Source organism: Gymnoscopelus microlampas (genome assembly GCF_963454915.1).
Source record: "Gymnoscopelus microlampas genome assembly, chromosome: 9".
NCBI lineage: Eukaryota > Metazoa > Chordata > Actinopteri > Myctophiformes > Myctophidae > Gymnoscopelus > Gymnoscopelus microlampas.
Window position 1 is genome coordinate 26,622,230 of NC_139946.1, and position 18,344 is coordinate 26,640,573.

General features: G+C 44.3%; 1 protein-coding gene across 20 annotated transcripts in view; it reads left to right on the top strand.

Annotated features, from left to right (window-relative positions):
* Positions 1-18,344, top strand: part of herc2 (HECT and RLD domain containing E3 ubiquitin protein ligase 2) — a 75,840-nt gene that overhangs the window by 50,697 nt on the left and 6,799 nt on the right. For 11 of the 20 annotated variants that reach the window (XM_084067875.1, XM_084067862.1, XM_084067865.1 and 8 more), the window contains 26 exons: positions 308-485; positions 1,360-1,441; positions 1,693-1,864; positions 2,490-2,634; positions 3,505-3,730; positions 4,563-4,734; positions 5,031-5,211; positions 5,443-5,586; positions 5,910-6,101; positions 6,769-6,922; positions 7,252-7,359; positions 7,607-7,738; positions 7,981-8,142; positions 8,826-8,944; positions 9,182-9,307; positions 9,436-9,591; positions 10,781-11,095; positions 11,576-11,790; positions 12,314-12,491; positions 12,955-13,116; positions 13,574-13,665; positions 13,856-13,995; positions 14,509-14,696; positions 15,752-15,949; positions 16,492-16,575; positions 17,484-17,625. In XM_084067875.1, coding sequence (XP_083924001.1) covers positions 308-485; positions 1,360-1,441; positions 1,693-1,864; positions 2,490-2,634; positions 3,505-3,730; positions 4,563-4,734; positions 5,031-5,211; positions 5,443-5,586; positions 5,910-6,101; positions 6,769-6,922; positions 7,252-7,359; positions 7,607-7,738; positions 7,981-8,142; positions 8,826-8,944; positions 9,182-9,307; positions 9,436-9,591; positions 10,781-11,095; positions 11,576-11,790; positions 12,314-12,491; positions 12,955-13,116; positions 13,574-13,665; positions 13,856-13,995; positions 14,509-14,696; positions 15,752-15,949; positions 16,492-16,575; positions 17,484-17,625 — 4,163 coding nt within the window. The remainder of the gene's footprint in view (positions 1-307; positions 486-1,359; positions 1,442-1,692; positions 1,865-2,489; positions 2,635-3,504; positions 3,731-4,562; positions 4,735-5,030; positions 5,212-5,442; positions 5,587-5,909; positions 6,102-6,768; positions 6,923-7,251; positions 7,360-7,606; positions 7,739-7,980; positions 8,143-8,825; positions 8,945-9,181; positions 9,308-9,435; positions 9,592-10,780; positions 11,096-11,575; positions 11,791-12,313; positions 12,492-12,954; positions 13,117-13,573; positions 13,666-13,855; positions 13,996-14,508; positions 14,697-15,751; positions 15,950-16,491; positions 16,576-17,483; positions 17,626-18,344) is intronic. The other 9 variants (XM_084067871.1, XM_084067863.1, XM_084067864.1 and 6 more) reach the window with 2 other exon arrangements.

Below are 18,344 nucleotides of genomic sequence, written 5' to 3' on the forward strand. Positions count from 1 at the left end.
AGCTCTATACTAGGTCCCCTCCTTTTTTACACTCTACAGCAAAATAGCCGATTTGAAAGCTCACAACTTTGCGATGTATTGTGAGCTTGTAGTTTGGCTATTTTTGCTGAATATTTGCCCTAGAATGGGACACTAGTCTTCATAACACATTTATATTTAAAAAGTAGCAACAAAAAGTGGTATATTACTCTGCCTTTACCATTCTGGAACATTGATTTGACTTCACACACACCCATTGTGTCCAGTTCTGCTTCTGTGGTTGGACCAATCAGCGCTAAAGGTCTGTGGTCATGTTCCCATACTGTAGGAACTGTGACAAGCCCAGACTGATCGAGGCACTGAAGACCAAGCGAATCCGGGACATCGCCTGTGGCAGCTCTCACAGTGCAGCCATCACCTCCAGCGGGGAGCTGTACAGCTGGGGTCTGGGCGAGTACGGCCGCCTGGGCCACGGGGACAACACCACCCAGCTCAGGCCTAAACTGGTAGGGATGGGACGATAATCGTTATTATCGCTTAGAGTGATAAAAAAACACTCACAATAATCGTATTGCAGAGATAAAAATGTATCGTGAAAGTGTCCTCCGTCATACACTAGGATGAATTAGCTTTTGTTGAGCTGCAAATTCAGTACCACTTAAACCCTCTATACTTGATAAAACGGACCTGTAAAGAGTGCATTTGGTACGCTCTTTCTTCACTCTACTCAAATAAATTCACCAAAAATAGCAGATCTACACAACGCGTTGTGAGTTTGTAGATCGGCTGTGTGTGTGTGTGTGTGTGTGTGTGTGTGTCCGTGTCCAGCATTTACTCATGGTACTCTTGTATTAGTATATCTGCATTATACTGTAGATCAGGGGTTTCCAGACTTTTTCAGCTCGAGACCCAAAAGAGAAACTAGCTGTCTCCCCGGGAGCCAAACATACAAAAATACATTATGAATTAATCTAAGCCCTATTTCAAAAATAGTTTGTGACGCATTGTGATCTGCTACTTACTCCTGAAACATATTTGCAATTATTATTTGTAATGTTTTTCCTGAAAACCTGATATTTACTTGCGACCCAAAACGGGACCACAACCCAAAATGGGCTGCTACCCTATGTTCGTGAAACACTGGTATAGATGGAGCTGTTAATTAATCTACCAAATACTGCAGAAACCGAATGGCTCGACCAAGCAACGAAGACTCCATTAGTTGTGTTGTGGTCTGCGATCATCTGCCTTAGAGTCTATTCCATTTGATTTATATTCTGCATTGTACAATGTAAAGCCGACTGCATGTTTAAATATTTTGTTATTGCAGAGCATCGCATTAGCTGCTAACGCTTCATGCTTGCTGTCTTTGTGTTGCAGGTGAAGGTGCTTCTGGGACACCGGGTCATTCAGGTGGCTTGTGGGAGCCGGGACGCTCAAACACTAGCCCTCACCGATGAAGGTACTGCTCTTAACCACTTTAGCATCCCTATTCTGGGACGAGCATATCTACAAGCTCACAACACAGCGTTGTGAGCTTGTAGATCTGCTATTTTCGGCAAGGAAATCTGGTGTAAAGGGAAATACTAGCAGACCTAATATAGTGGCCTAGGGGGACCCCGGTCAATGAAGTATTATGTATATCCCACGGTTCAAAATGTTATTTAGGAGCAGGCGCTTCAGTCATTTTTTCTTATAACTTTCCTTTTCCAGGTTTGGTGTTCTCCTGGGGGGATGGGGACTTCGGGAAGCTGGGCCGCGGGGGCAGCGAGGGCTGCAACATCCCCCAGAACATCGAGCGGCTCAACGGGCAGGCCGTGTGCCAGATCGAGTGCGGGGCACAGTTCTCCCTTGCTCTCACCAAATCCGGAATGGTGTGGACCTGGTGAGAAGATTTCTGTAAAAGTCATGTCGTTGACACGGTACAAACTAGAGCTTGGCCGATATATCAGTTTGGCCATTATTATCAGCATTTATGCAGCTGATATTTTCAGAGTTTTCACCCCTTTCAACCTGGCGTCCCTGTTTTGGGCATGTCATTACTGGTGAAACATTTCGAAAGTTTTCAAAAAGCAGATCTACAAGCTCACTTCACGTCATGTTGCGAAGCCTTGTGAGCTTGTAGATTAGCAACTTTTGAAAAGTTTTTAAGAAGTTCAGTTTAGTTCAGATTTTTGCCCATCAAAAAGTTATTTGTTTATTTTTATTTCGTTTTTTTGCTTATATGTTTTTTTTTTTTTATTATTATTGAAGTTAAATATTCAAATAGAAACTTTAATCAAATTTAAGTAAACATTTTTCTGATTGATTATAAGGTTTTGCACTTATATGTGTTATAATATTGGTCAAAATATTGGTGGTCTAGGACTCTCCAAACTCAGGATTGGCATCGAAACCAACAATCTGGCATGGGTCGGCTGTGGAACAAACACACTTTACTGTTATTGCAGAGTCATCTGTTCATGACTATTCATGACTCATGGGTAACCGTTGCGTGTTTCCCAACCCAGGGGTAAAGGTGACTACTTCCGGCTGGGCCACGGCACTGACGTCCACGTGCGAAAGCCCCAGATGGTGGAGGGGCTGCGGGGCAAAAAGATTGTCCATGTTGCCGTGGGGGCGCTGCACTGTCTGGCCGTCACAGAAACGGGACAGGTTTGTACTGATCTCCATCAACCGGAACATTAAACCGTTGGGGGTCCGGGGACGCCCAAGTGTACAGGTCCATTTGGTTCCATTTCGGTTGTCCGTGGCTTAATGCATACCAAACCCTGGGTCCTTGCGATTAAAAAGTTAGAGAACCCACTGCATTACACAGCAGTCTGTTTACGGCCATGGCACCCTTCCAGATGTGCCAGTTTGTCCTGCCGTCGTGGTGTGTTTGATATATTTACTCTCCACTCTACTCCCCCGAGCAACTCTGACCTTCTTTGCCCCACAGTTCTCCATGTCCTTGTTTAACAACCTCACTCACGACTTAATATAAAAACCTCCAGCAAATCGCCTCTTATGATCCGTGGCCGTCACTCAATATTTGTCCACTTTACAAGACTGGGCTCGGAGCAATACTTTTTCTGTCTGCCCTAGGAGGGATTTTTCTTTCCTATTGTATTTTTATATCTTAACCCATTGAGACCTGAAGCCGATTCTACATGTCTCCTAAATCTCAACAGTATTCTGAAAAAACGTATGTTTCTATATCAGTGGTTCTCAAACATTTTCATGTCAAGGACCCCCAAAATTATATGTATTTGGCCGCGGACCCCCATCCAAATATTTTGTTCCAGGGACCCCCCAGAAGCAAAGATTTGAGTTAAAAATGTTCGCTTTAAAAATATATATATTCAAAGATTTGCACACATTTTCACGATTTTTCAAAAATAGCAGATCTACAAGCTCGTACGAGCTTGTATATCTGCTATTTTTGAATAGCCCAAAGTGTAAAATAATGCTTTTTATCTCAAATCTAAAAATGACACAGTTCCAGGTCTCAATGGGTTAAAGTGTTCCGTCTTGGTCTGGCAGGTGTATGCGTGGGGCGACAACGACCACGGGCAGCAGGGGAACGGCACGACGACCGTGAACAGAAAGCCCACGCTGGTGCAGGGTCTGGAGGGACAGAAGATCACCCGTGTGGCCTGTGGCTCCTCCCACAGCGTGGCCTGGACCACTGTGGACGTGACCACGCCGTCGGTTCACGAGCCTGTCCTCTTCCAGACAGCCAGGGACTCCCTGGGAGCCTCCTACTTAGGTAGCCATGTTTCTTCTAATGCAACCTCCTACCAAAAAAAGCATAACGTTAACTAACCCTAAAACAATAATGACTTTGTACTGAGGAATTATTATACTTCATAGTATATTGTACAAGGTAGCCTTTAGACCAGTGCTCCAACTGTTGATATTTTCTTAGCGTTTATTCTATTGATTACTTTTTCGTTTCGTCAAATAATCTTGAAGCATGATTACATTTTTTTTATATATCAACGACTTAAAACAAATGTGTAATTGATTAGTCTGATTAACTTTTTTAGCCCTATTTTATTCTCCATCATAAAAAGTCTGATCCCTGTAGGCAGGGATCAGACTAATAGAATACAAGAAAATGACCCGCACACCGTCTGCACTTGCACAATATGGATTATGGACAACTTTGTTTAGGCACAATATGGACAACTTTATTTAGGCCACAATATGGACAACTTTATTTATTGCCTAAATAAAGTTGTCCATATTGTGCAAGTGTACATGGTGTGCTGGTCATTTTCTTGTATTCTATACATCATCATTGGCATGTTAAAATAGCAAAAATAGTATAAGCTCATAGCATGTCAGATTGTGATACGTGAGCTTGTAGATCTGCTATTTCCGTTATTTCTTAAGTTTGTCGACATCGATTAAGCGGCTTAGCTGTTGCACCCCTATATTAGACAGATGAAATTTGCTCCCCTACCCCCACAAACAAAAGTTTGAGCTTGTGATAACTTGAAACAGTGTGCTGAACTTGCTCGGCCGTAGTTGAATTCAAAAGGCTGTGTTTGAAATACACTGTAATGAATTGTGCATTGGGGCGTGGTATTCTACAGGCGTCCAGTCAGACAGTGATTCATCTGCAGTGAGCAACAAGATGAGCGGGCAGAGCAGCGTGAAGCCCAACAGGCCCTCGCTGGCCAAAATCCTTCTCTCCCTGGACGGCAACCTGGCCAAGCAGCAGGCCCTGTCCCACGTTCTGTCAGCGCTGCAGATCATGTATGCCAGGTACGAATGGAAATGCACTCAATCATCACTCATTCAACTCACTGAGTTCTGGTAAATGTTCACAGTAGGGCGGGATTGTAACAGTACATGTATATTGTCGCTGTTGGGCAGAAAACGGCGCGCGCGGGGGGGGGGGAGACAGAAGCTCAAATACGGAGATAAAAGACTTCTGCCTGACAGTGACAAATTATGTTTTGTATTCTCAGGGATGCAGTGATTGTAACAGTACTTGTATGTTTGGTATACCCAGGGATGCAGTGATTCTAACAGTATGTGTATATATTTGGTATACTCAGGGATGCCGTGGTCGGTGCCCTGATGCCAGCCTGCATGATGGTGCCGGAAGTGTGCCCCTCCACATCACCCATCCCCCCATCCGACTCCTCCTCAACCCTGAGCGACGACGAAGGCCCCCCCATCCCCCCAGAGACGGAGGAACGGGTCAGCCCAAACCCCTGGCAGGATAAGAAGGGAGAGGTGAGGAGAGGCACTGTGGCAAACTCGTGTTAACCACTTTAAACCTGGCATACAATACCAATTTTGGGCATGTCATTGTAGTTGAAAATGTTCCATAAATGTTCTAATATTTTAGAGGCATGATGCCGTCATACGATGAAGTATAAATCAGGCTCAAGTTAAGTTAAAGGCAATTAAATAAAAAAACATAAGCATTAATGTTAATTAACATGTAAACATTTTTGCGTTCAGGCTCCCTCTTCTGATGACGCTGTCACCCCGTCATCGGCCGTGACTCCGTCTGCCTCTGGGGCTTCTTCACGACCTTTCATCCCCGTCACCGACGACCCCGGAGCGGCTAGCATCATCGCCGAAACCATGACAAAGACCAAAGAGGTTTGTTTTGATTTTGCGAGTACTCGCATATTCATTTATATATATTTTATATATATATTTCTTTCTTCAATGTCTATGAACATAACATGGAGCTTGGCGACCCGTCTTTGGTTCTCAGCCCTGTGTTGAAAACAGCTCTGTTTGTACTTTAAGCCATGTCACAAAGTCAGTCATATTTTTAATAGCCTGCATTTAATTGAATAGCTGCAGTTATCCTATCATGTATTATAGACTTTCTTTCAATTTGTCCTGTTATTGATAGCTCATGCAGGCAACACCAATCAAACCTAACTCACTCCTTGAACATTTAATAAAATTACCAGGACTCTGAGAGTCAGAATAAGGTGGTGGGTCCAGAACCCCAGTACCTGGACGAGTTCACCAGCCTGCTGGTGCCTGACGACACGCGTGTGATGGTGGACTTATTAAAACTGGCAGTGTCCCTGCGATCTGGAGAGAAGGGCAGAGACGTGCTGTCTGCCGTGCTGTCTGGCATGGGCACGGCCTATCCACAGGTAATGTACTTATCTCTCTCTCTCTCTCGCTCTCTCTCCTTACATAAAGACAGGGCCGGATCTGTAAGGCCCTGTCCCACTTTTTTTTTTTTTTCCCACAAAAAAAATAATCCATTTTGCAATAATAAAGTCCATTTTAGAATAATAAAAATAAATGTTAAAATGATTAAAAATACTTATTTAATACAACCTGAACCGACTTATGCATCGTAAGTAATTAATAATGAAGAATTAACATAACACAGTGTCAAATTAGCTAGATTAGAGAAAAAAAGAAACCTAAAAAAAAATCTGCGGGCACATTAAGGGGTGGGGGGGGGCATTGAAGTTCCAGTGCCCAGGGGCACTGAGAGGTGTTAATCCAGCCCTGCATAAAGATATCTAAACAACGTAGAAGAAAGATTACTCTACTGATTGTACTGTGTTACTGTACAAGCAAACGTTTTCTGTCTGTAACACTCTCTCTTTCTGTGTTTAGTGCTGTATCTATCTCTCTGCTCGTCTCTCCTTTCTGTCTCTCTCTCAGACTGTCTCTCTTTCTGTCTGTGGCTGTCACTATCAGCTCTTTCTATCTGCACTTCATGAATTACAGGAGTTGTAAATACATGTTCTATTCTTGCCAACTAAGCGACATAAAGCTGCATTGATCATCTCTGATGTTGGGCAGGTGGCCGACATGCTGCTGGAGCTGTGCGTCACTGAGCTGGAGGACGTGGCCACGGATTCGCAGAGCGGCCGTCTGTCCTCCCAGCCGGTGGTGGTGGAGAGCAGCCACCCGTACACCGACGACACCTCCACCAGCGGCACCGTCAAGATCCCAGGTACACAAAGCAAGAGGAAAAGTTTACTTTTTTTGTTTTGTTTTTGTTCCCCCACCTGAATCGAGTAGCTAGTGCTATGAATTAGAATAAAACATGGAAAAACCAAACAAAGTATTCCAAGAAGTACTTGAAGAAACTTGTCGGATTCATTAAATTACGTAATTTTTAATTTCGAGGGGAATCATTTTGGAAGAACACATTTTTGGTTTCCACCATGGTTTCCGCCCACTTGATCCCAGTCTACCGTGGCAGTGCTGTAGGTAATCTCAGCCCATGTGTTCTTGTGTGAAAGCCATTATTCTTACGTAAGTCTCTTTTTAATTTTGTAGGTGCGGAGGGTCTTAGGGTGGAATTTGACCGTCAGTGTTCCACGGAGAGACGCCACGATCCACTGACAATCATGGATGGAGCCAACAGGATCGTTTCTGTCCGATCAGGTGACAAGAAATTACTAAAACACTGTTTCTCAGCATCGGGTGGATTCTTTTAGGTCTGTAACTCTCAGAGTTAAATAAACAATGAGGATTTACAGTGCAGATTTGGGTCCCTGAGAAAAGATTGTATCAAATTGGAGTCCGTGGCCTAATGTATATCAAACTGGGGGTCCTTGAAATGAAAAGGGTTGAGAAGAGAATCACTGGTATATAGATGAGCTTCTATTCTGACATGAAGCCTGTTTTCCAGGTCGGGAGTGGTCAGACTGGTCCAGTGAGCTGAGGATCCCAGGAGATGAGCTCAAATGGAAGTTCACCAGCGACGGCTCTGTCAACGGCTGGGGCTGGCGCTTCACCGTCTATCCCATCATGCCTGCTGCTGGTGAGCTTTCTCCCAACACATGCTAACAAACGTTATGACATTTTTATGTATTTATGTACAGTATATTTAATTGCAACTATTGGGGGCATACAGAACATAAAATATATCATGGTTGGGATGAATTGACCTTGTAAAAAAACATTGTTCCATTAACAAGACTATATATTTGATATTCTATTATTTCAACGCTGGTGTGTTTTAGCCTGGCTAACATGAAACCCATGAATTTTGTCTTGTGTAAGCAGGTCCTAAAGACTTGCTGTCGGACCGCTGCATCCTGTCGTGCCCCTCCATGGACCTGGTAACCTGTCTGCTGGACTTCAGGCTCAACTTTGCCTCCAACAGGAGCATCGTTCCCCGCCTGGCTGCCTCGCTGGCTGCCTGCGCACAGCTTAGTGCCCTGGGTAGGAGCTTTGATACTTTTCAACCTGATCAATTATAAATGCATTGATCTACTGTACAATAAAGTCTGGATGGATAACGTGATAATAGAATGTCCATTAAGGATAAAACATTACACAATGACAGAAACAAGAAGAAAGTGGAATTTATCGTTGCTGTCGGGCAGAAACCTTGTAAAACTCCATATTTCATTTAATGTTTTTTTTTCATAAATGAATGCCCTATTTTATACATTGATAGTGACGCACAAAAGTAGTGAAAAAAATGCAGTTCTACAAGCTCACAAGGTGTCGCATCGTGACACTTTGAAAGGTTGTAGAACTGGCATTTTCACGTTTTTGAAACAGTGAAACTGTTACTACAATGGTAACGGTTTTGGACATACAAAACAGCGACAACGTCTTTGGGTTTGTTATCTGCTAAAACCAGCAGGTATTGCTGTCTAACGGATTGATCTGTTAATCCAAGCTAGTTTAGCAAACTAAAATTATAAAGTATAGTGCTTTTTGGATTAATGTCAAAATCTATAATTAATTATTATAGGGAATACCATAATGCCATTGTTTTGAGTTCTACATATTATGTCATTATCAATCCAGAATTTATTATGTGTTAGATCAGTGGATAAAGCCTAACTAATATCAAGATGCGTGTGGTTGATTTGATGGTTTGTTCCCCTCCATAGCTGCTGGTCATAGGATGTGGGCCCTACAGAGACTGCGCAAGCTGCTGACCACAGAATATGGCCAGTCCATCAACATTAACAGGCTGTTGGGAGACAGCGAAGGCGAGGCTCGCTCCATGGTGAGTTCCACCGATCGCACTGTTGAGGAACGAGCCGCCAAACAGCTCAGCTAAAACGTGTTATGTATCAAATATTGCAGCCACGTTTTTAAGCACTTATTTTATACTTTGTCATAATGGTGTCGAACAGTGAAAATGGCAGATCGGAATTTTCCGCTTACAGTATGATGACATATCCAAAATTGTGACGCCCATTTGAGAGTGGTTAATGAAAAGCTTCAATCTCTTTAATCTCAGAGTTTCACTGGCAGCGCGCTGGCCGCCCTGGTGAAGGGCCTACCCGAGGCTCTGCAGAGGCAGTACGAGTACGAGGACCCTGTCGTCAGAGGAGGCAAACAGCTGCTCCACAGCCCGTTCTTCAAGGTACGGTCATAATTTTGTCCTTTTACTTTAGTTTATTTTAGGGGCAGTGCCGTATGTTTGAGCCTGTAATGACTCGGCACAGATTACGAGCTGGCAGGGGGCTGCAGTAACGTTTTCATCACGTCCAGGTGTTGGTGGCTCTCGCCTGCGACCTTGAGCTGGACACACTCCCCTGCTGTGCGGAGACGCACAAGTGGGCGTGGTTCCGTCGCTACTGCACCGCTTCCAGAGTGGCTGTAGCTCTGGACAAGAGGACCCCTCTGCCCAGACCCTTCCTGGATGAGGTGAGTGGAAGCGGCATAACGTCGCTGTCAGGTGGAAACCTCATATGTCCAAAACTGTTACTTTTCAGGACTCAAATAAAGAAATGCCGAAAGAATTTCGATCTACAAGCTTAAAACACGTCGCCATGTGATGCGTTTGAGCTTGTGAGCCTGTAGATCGGCTATTTTTTGCTACTTTTGTGCGACACTGTAGTATGACAAAGTAGGGAATGACTTTAGAAAAAATAAAAACAACATTAAAAGTATGGAGATAAAATATGGAGATGAGGTTTCTGCCTGACAGCAACAATATTTAATACTTTGTATATTATCATGTACATACCTATTACGATACATGCTGCCTCTTTACAACTGCCTCATGCCATTGTAATTCTCATGAATATCTCGGGTATCTGACTGCATGTCTATGTACACATGTATGTATATTTTTTTCTTTACTCTACTAGGAACTTTGCGATTATCTGACCTGTTTCTATCCTGTTTTCCTCGCTCTTCTTTCTATCTCCATTTCTTGAAAACTACAATGGATGGAATTATTTCACCCACCTGTTTACACCTGCAAACCTTTGATGTGTCAATCAAGCTGATTTTGATTCTGTAGTGTGACAGCGTCCCTTGCCGACAAGAACCGATCTTGTCGGCAAGCGCCGCCATCGCGCGATGGAGTATAAATGAAGCTTAACAGGCTGAGCTCTCGCTTCCAGCTTGCATGTTTTTTGCCTCATCAAACACTGGCTGGGGCAGAAGAATGTCTGTAATCCGTTTTCCACTCCATTTATCCAATTTCCTCTGTACTTGGAGAAACGCAAGGCAATTTGAGTCACTTTTCATGAGGCACTTTTTTTTTTGTCTTTATGTAAACTTTCCATTTTTCCGCAGCTATCGTTCAATTGGACATCTTAATATAATATAGGCTAAATTACAATATAGTGCTATCGGTTAATCTGTCACTGAATAATATACATGCAATGCAGAACGTAATAAAGAAAAGTATAATGTAACACAATATGAGATATATATAATAATATATAATGTATTACAAGAAAATATGATAATGTACAGCATAATATAAACTGTAATAAAATCTAACCCCAAATGTCAAACAATAGACTAAAGTACCATAATATCCTTCAGTATCGTAACATTTTATCACACCATAATTTACGCTCCACTCTAAATGTTCTCGAAGGTCACAAAGAAGATCCGCGAGCTGATGGCCGATCATGAGAGCATGAACGGTCTGCACGAGAGCCACGAGCTGTTTAAGCGCGAGCAGGATGAGCAGCTGGTCCAGTGGATGAACAGACGGCCCGACGACTGGACCCTATCGGCCGGCGGCAGCGGGACCATCTACGGCTGGGGCCACAACCATCGGGGGCAGCTGGGTGGCATCGAGGGGGCCAAGGTCAAAGTGCCCACCCCGACCGAAGCCCTGGCCACGCTGCGCCCCGTGCAGCTCATCGGCGGAGAGCAGACCCTGTTCGCCGTCACCGCGGACGGGAAGGTGAGCCTCGTACACTGCGTGGACTGAACCCCTACACGCCATCTCCAAAAGACTATGTTAACACAATCTAGTCAGCTGAATAGGACACTGCTTTTTTATTGTAACACAATATTCATTCAACAGTATGAATACCTGGTCAAGAACTTATGTAATATACAGTATAACATTAAGGGGCGGCAGTGGCTCAGGAGGTAGAGTGGTTATCTTGGAATCGGAAGGTTTCCGTTTCGTTCCGTGGCTCTTCCTGGCTGCATGTCGAAGTGTCCTTGAACAAGACACTTACTGTACTGTAACCCCTAACTGCTCCTGATGAGCATCTTGGTGCATTGTATGGTTTCCACTGCCGTCTGTGTGTGAAAGCTTGTGTGAATGGGTGAATGTAATGCACATTCTAAAGCACTTTGGATAAAGGCGCTATACTGTATAAATGCACCATTTATCATTTGCTGATGTGTTCTGGTACTGTGTGTGTGCCCTCAGCTGTATGCGACGGGGTACGGCGCCGGGGGGCGGCTGGGCATCGGGGGAACGGAGTCTGTGTCCACCCCCACCCTGCTGGAGTCCATCCAGCATGTGTTCATCAGGAAGGTGGCAGTGAACTCCGGAGGGAAGCACTGCCTGGCGCTGTCCTCTGAGGGAGAGGTGTACTCCTGGGGGGAGGCTGAGGACGGCAAGCTGGGCCACGGTAACAGGAGGTCAGCATCAGGCCTGGGCAGTTATATATTATATCCATATCGTGATTGGTGAGAGACTAGATATCGTCTGGGATTGTGGATATTGTGATATGGCAAAAGCGTTTGTCCTTTCCTGGTTTTAATGACTTAAAGGAGCTCATTTTCAACCGTATCTTCGTATGATTGGTCCTTACTAATGCTCATTATAAGATGGTCTGTGTCTCAGTCAGAGGTGGGCTGTGGACAGTTCAGAAACCTGCCTACCAATGACATCATCGATGGCGATTTCAAGCTAATACTGTAGAAATTACAGCCGTTCTCTTACAGGGAAGATAGCACACTGACATTGGAGACATTGTTGTTGCATCAATAGAACATACAAAATAAAAGGTTTGAAATCTTGAAATGATTCATTGGTATTATGTAGGTACTTAAACTATATTTCATGGTGAAACAATCATCATGATTAAATGAATGAAAATTACAGATTTAGATGTGGTACAGATTGTGTTGCTATTGTGACCGGAACTCCTCTGTTCTTCAGCCCGTGCGATCGCCCTCGTGTCATCGAGTCCCTGAGGGGTGTGGAGGTGGTGGACATTGCAGCTGGAGGGGCGCACAGCGCCTGCATCACAGCCAGCGGAGAGCTCTACACCTGGGGCAAAGGACGCTACGGCCGGCTGGGCCATGGAGACAGCGAGGACCAGCTCAAACCCAAACTGGTCTGTAGTCCCAACACGTGCACACTTTTCCTTTCTCTAGTCCAGTGGTTCTCTAACTTTTTCATGTCAAGGATTCCCAAATTGTAAAAATGTATTTGTCCATGGGCTGGACCCCTATCTGAAAATATTTTGTGCCAGGGGCCCCATACAAAATGTTCACATTTCTTCAGGAAGTTTTAAATAGCAAATCTCCCTGGATTCGATTTTGAGTGGCATTTTCCCGCAAGACCGTCGTATGACGATATAAAATAGGTGTGGGTACATTTCTGGGTACTTTTTTGTATGTTTCTACAATATTTTCTCTATCTCTAATATAAAAAACATTGTTGTCAACATGGCCTTTCCACAACACATATGGCAACAGAACCTGTCTGTGTTTGCTCTGCCGACCTAGACACTAGGCTACCCCTCCTGACGGTGGCAAGGTGAAGCAAAAGTTTTTCTGTGTGTGTCTTCTCTCCAGGTGGACGCACTGCAGGGCCACCGGGTCATCGACGTGGCCTGCGGCAGCGGGGACGCTCAGACTCTGTGTCTAACGGACGACGACATGGTCTGGTCTTGGGGAGACGGTGACTACGGCAAGCTGGGCCGGGGAGGCAGTGACGGTTGCAAGGTGCCTATGAAGGTAAGGGCCAATCCCACGCCAAGGCCCCCTGCACCATCCACCGGGAGCCTATACTTTTTGCCTACGATTGTCGGTGACAGTTTTGGGGCATACAACACTATTTTTGTATGGTAGTATTCGTAGTTCATTTGAGGTACATTGTTTTATTTGCACTCTACTCATGTGACTTTTTGCCCCGTTTGTTGACTCGGGTTCATGTCATCTACTCAGATCTTACACTTCTGTATATGTCACTCTGTATAGTGCTAAATGCCTACATTTTAATGGTAGTACTCAATGTGTCGATATTGGAGGTTAGCCACTTTCAACCTGGCGTCCCTATTTTGAGCACGCAATTGTAGACGCATTTTTTTGCCGATAGTGACATGCCCAAAATAGGGACAGCATTTTGAAAGTGGTTAGACTGATTGGCCGAGTATCCGATAGATTTCTTATGCTTATGATGTGGTGTGTGCAGATCGATTCTCTGACTGGCCTGGGAGTTGTCAAGGTGGAGTGTGGCTCCCAGTTCTCTGTAGCCCTCACCAAGTCTGGAGCCGTCTACACCTGGTAAGTGTTCCCTGGTGTGTCAGTCATTAGCAAATGTCGTGCCTGACGTTGGTTGCCTGCCGTTGGTTTCCTGCCGTATCGCGTAGCAGAAATGTTTTTTTTATACACAACTAAGTATAAATCAGGCTTAATAGAGATGAGGATAAGAGTCATGTTTTTTGTGTGTGTGTTTGGCTGTTTGCTGACCCAGGGGCAAAGGGGACTACCACCGCCTGGGTCATGGTTCCGACGACCACGTTCGCAGGCCCAGACAGGTCCAGGGCCTACAGGGGAAAAAGGTCATTGCCATCGCCACAGGGTCACTCCACTGCGTGTGCTGCACAGAAGATGGTAGGAACTCCATGATCACTGCATTCAAGATAGACGTTAAAACCCTGAGTGTCCATTTAACCCTGAGAGTGTTCAGTAACATGAGGTCTCCCCATCTATCCAGTAAATGGAAAATGGTACATTTTGAGGTTGGGATACAAATTGAATTCATTCAGGAGAGAAAACTCCAAGTGGAAGTGATAAAACAAAACAAACAAGAAAAACAAATTGAATTGGAAAACTATCAAATTGGAGCTATTTACCGACCTGAAATAATGTTTTCTGTTTACTAAACAGCTGGAGAGACAAGGAGACCCGGGTTACTGAACAAACACGATATAGCAGTGAATACTATCAGAATATAGAACTTTAACTTTTTAAACGGAAAACAAAAAAATCACTTGCAGCACCTTTTAAATTGGATTTTGCATGTACTATTACTAATTAAGTTGTCCACTTTGGGCTTCCGTTAGCATTGTGTTGCGATGTGTGTCTGGACTGTGTGGAAAGCTGTGTTGTCTGGTTTTGGCTCAGGAGAAGTGTACACGTGGGGCGACAACGACGAGGGCCAGCTCGGCGACGGAACCACAAACGCCATCCAGAGGCCACGGCTGGTTGCCGCCCTGCAGGGCAAGAAGATCAACAGGGTGGCCTGCGGCTCGGCTCACACCCTCTCCTGGTCCACCAGCAAGCCCACCAACGCCGGCAAACTGCCAGCCCAGGTAGAGGCACTCGCCTGTGCTTTTTGAACACATTTACATTACATTACAGTCATTTAGAAGACGCTTTTATCCAAAGCGACTTACAATAAGTGTATTCAACATAGGTAGGCAAGAAAACTACTAATCACCAGAAGTCTTAAGTGCATTCTCTTCTAAAACAAGCAACTAAGAGTATACCTAGCGCTAAGGTAAAAGTGAAATATATCAGCTACCTACTTTCTTAAACAGATGAGACAAATAGGAAAATCAAATGAGCAAGAGCTAAAACAAATAAGTGTATCAAATAAACAATAAATACAGAATACCATAACTGTAAGGCACTCGTTCTCAACGTGGAGGTTCCTGTGTAACCCCCAGGGGTCTTTTGGGGGGGTTCCAGGGGGTCCCCAGCAAAATGAGGAACAGTTTATTAACACTTATTTAATTTTTCGGCTTCTTGAAAATAGCAGATCTACAGGCTCAAAAAACGCATTGTGAGCTTGTAGATCGGTAGATGTTTTTTTGATAAATCTTCTCTTGTGGGAGTCCCTGGCACAAAATGTTTTCAAATGGGGGGGTCAGCGGCCAAATACTTGGGAGGGCCTTGATATGGAAATGTTCACTGCCGAAGAGAGTAGAAAAGAAAACCATTGTGTATAGTTTATATCTACCATTAGATGGCAGTACAACATCTGCAACCGAGGGCAGAAGTGTGTTATTCCTGTGTCAGTAAGCGGTTGATGTCTGTCCTTCTTTTTGCACATTTGATTGAACACTAATGTTGTTTGATAGATATTGTATATGCACATTATACCTACAAATCTTTTAAACTGCTGCTAAAAGATGAGCTATTGTACAAGACCCGAACCTTTATTTACATCAAGTATCTTGATTGTATATTTTTCATAGTATATTTTGTGTTATTATTCATACTTATTTTGTCTTTATTGTATTATTATGTTCGCATGTTGGCACATTATTTTGAAGAACAAGTCCCATCAACATTTAGCTGCTTGCACTTGTTAGTGACAAATCAAACCTTCTTGGATTCTTGATGTTTGTCCGCTGTGTGTCAGGTGCCCATGGAGTACAACCACCTTCAGGAGATCTCCATTTTGGGACTGAGGAACCGGCTGTTGCTGCTGCACCACATCTCCGAGCTCTTCTGCCCCTGCATCCCCATGTTCGACCTGGAGGGCCGCCTGGGCCAGACGGGCCATGGACCCTCTGTGGGCTTCGACACGCTCCGAGGCATCCTCATCTCCCAGGGCAAGGTGGGTGGACACGCTGTGTAAAGAGCTAGGGATGCAACGGTTAATCAAACTAATAGATTTAATTGATTATAGAATATTATCGATTTTAGTAAAATTATTGATTTGCGGGGAATTAAATTGAGATTCTGCTTGTAGATTGGCTATTTTCAGCGAAGAGATTTGGATTAGAGGGGGAAAAAGGAGGGGACCAAATATAGATCCCTAATGAAGTATGTAGGGTTGTGGTGGTGTTAGACAAAGTAATAAAATACGGTATGAAGACTAATTGATTTAGTCTTTAATTAGATTAAAACAAAATCAATTTGACATTTTTCACTTTTTTTTTACTGTTCTCAATTATTAGATTAATTGAAAAAGGAATTGATAAAATAATCGCTTTATCAACAATCAATAGTTGCAGCCATACAAAGAACACACAGGCACACACACGCACACACGCCCGCACACACACACACACACACACACACACACACACACACACACACTCACACTCACACTCACACTCACACTAATACTACTTTTACTTTTACTTTTGTCAACAGGAAGCTGCTTTCCGGAAGGTTGTTCAAGCCACCATGGTGAGAGACAGACAGCATGGACCGGTGGTGGAACTCAACAGGATCCAGGTATGCACTGGTTATGTGACACTCAGGACCCCAACCTCCCCCTATTTTCAAAAATCTTGGAAAAATGAGGGGTCATAACTCATGGACATGAAAAAGTTTGTAACCCTCTGACCTACTGTACTCGCACTTCTAGTCACACCTCTCACTGTGGAGCGCCCTTCTAGACAGGGTTTTCACTGAGAGAGTTATGATCATGTGATCTCTTTCATACGGGTGGTTGCGTGTGTGCGTGCGTGTGTTGTGTGATCCGGTTTGTCTGCAGCGATTCGTCTGTCTAGCTCTGTAGACTGTACTCCGCTTAGCTATAATTTCCAGGCCACTGCACCTCCACACAGCACACACACACACACACACACACACACACACACACACACACACACACACACACACACACACACACACACACACACACACACACACACACACACACACACACACACACACACACACACACACACACACACACACACACACACACACACACACACACCTATAACTACATTTTTACTGTTGTCTCACAGGCCCACAGGTGTAAAAAAGTAGGTGAAATTATTTTTGTACAAGCTTCCATCATTTGTAGTTTTCAGGAAAGGGCAGAAGAATAGAGATAGAAAGAAAGAACAAGGAAAACAGGTCAGATATTCCAAATATTCAGACACACACACACACACCACGCACACGCACACGCACACGCACACGCACACACACACACACACACACACACACACACACACACACACCCTCCCTCCTCGAAGCTCTGGCTGTGAGCGGTGCAGAGAGACCTGTCAAAGCCAGGAAATTCACATCCATCAGTGTTGCTACTATTTATCTAGCAGAAACGCTGTGAGTAGAGAAAAGAACAAACACTGACAGTCTCCTCCTCCCCCCGTCTCTCTCTCCTCGCCCAGGTAAAGCGTTCGCGCAGCAAAGGAGGCCTGGCAGGCCCCGACGGGACCAAGTCTGTGTTCGGTCAGATGTGTGCCAAGATGAGCTCGTTCAGCCCGGACAGCCTGCTGCTGCCTCATCGCGTCTGGAAGGTCAAATTTGTTGGTAAGATGCCAACTGACAACCCCCCCCCCCCCCCACACACACACACACACACACCCTCAATCCAGGAGACACAACCAGAGCTGTGATCTCTGTTCCTTTAGTTTAGTGTATCTAATGGGGGCCGCCCTCATTAAAATTCCTAGTGGTGTCAAGAAACCGTGTGGGCAGTCTTCCACTTCCAAATCCTCCTACAATAAAAACGCCATAACCAACAAGATACGCTGCGGTGTTGGGTAGGACACCTACTGGTTGACAATAGGTGTGCACCGGATTGGACTCCAGGTGCACTGATGTCGTTGCAATGACCTCTCTCCATCGGCAGAGAGAGACAATGCACATAAAACGTACAGATTGATGGATTGATTGAATATTTTATTAGGCAATTTTTTTAAAAACAGCACAGTTACATTTAAAATACTTTGTCTAAAAGGTCCTTTCAAAAAAGTCCTTGCGGTCTTGTTTCCATTGAGGTCCTTGGTATTCAATTCATAGTCATATATAGTAGCACCAACAGTTCAAATATCAACACAGAAATACAAATAAATAACACTATATGTACAAACAAAAACAAAAAAGAATGCAGAAAATATAATGATGCTATATGTACAACAATGGGGGGGGGGTCGTCTGTCTAACGGGAAGATGGTAGTACCTCCTTTTTTGCCGTCCTGAAAGGTGAATTATCGGGCTGTTTTAAATGAGATTGTAGCTTTATGGCC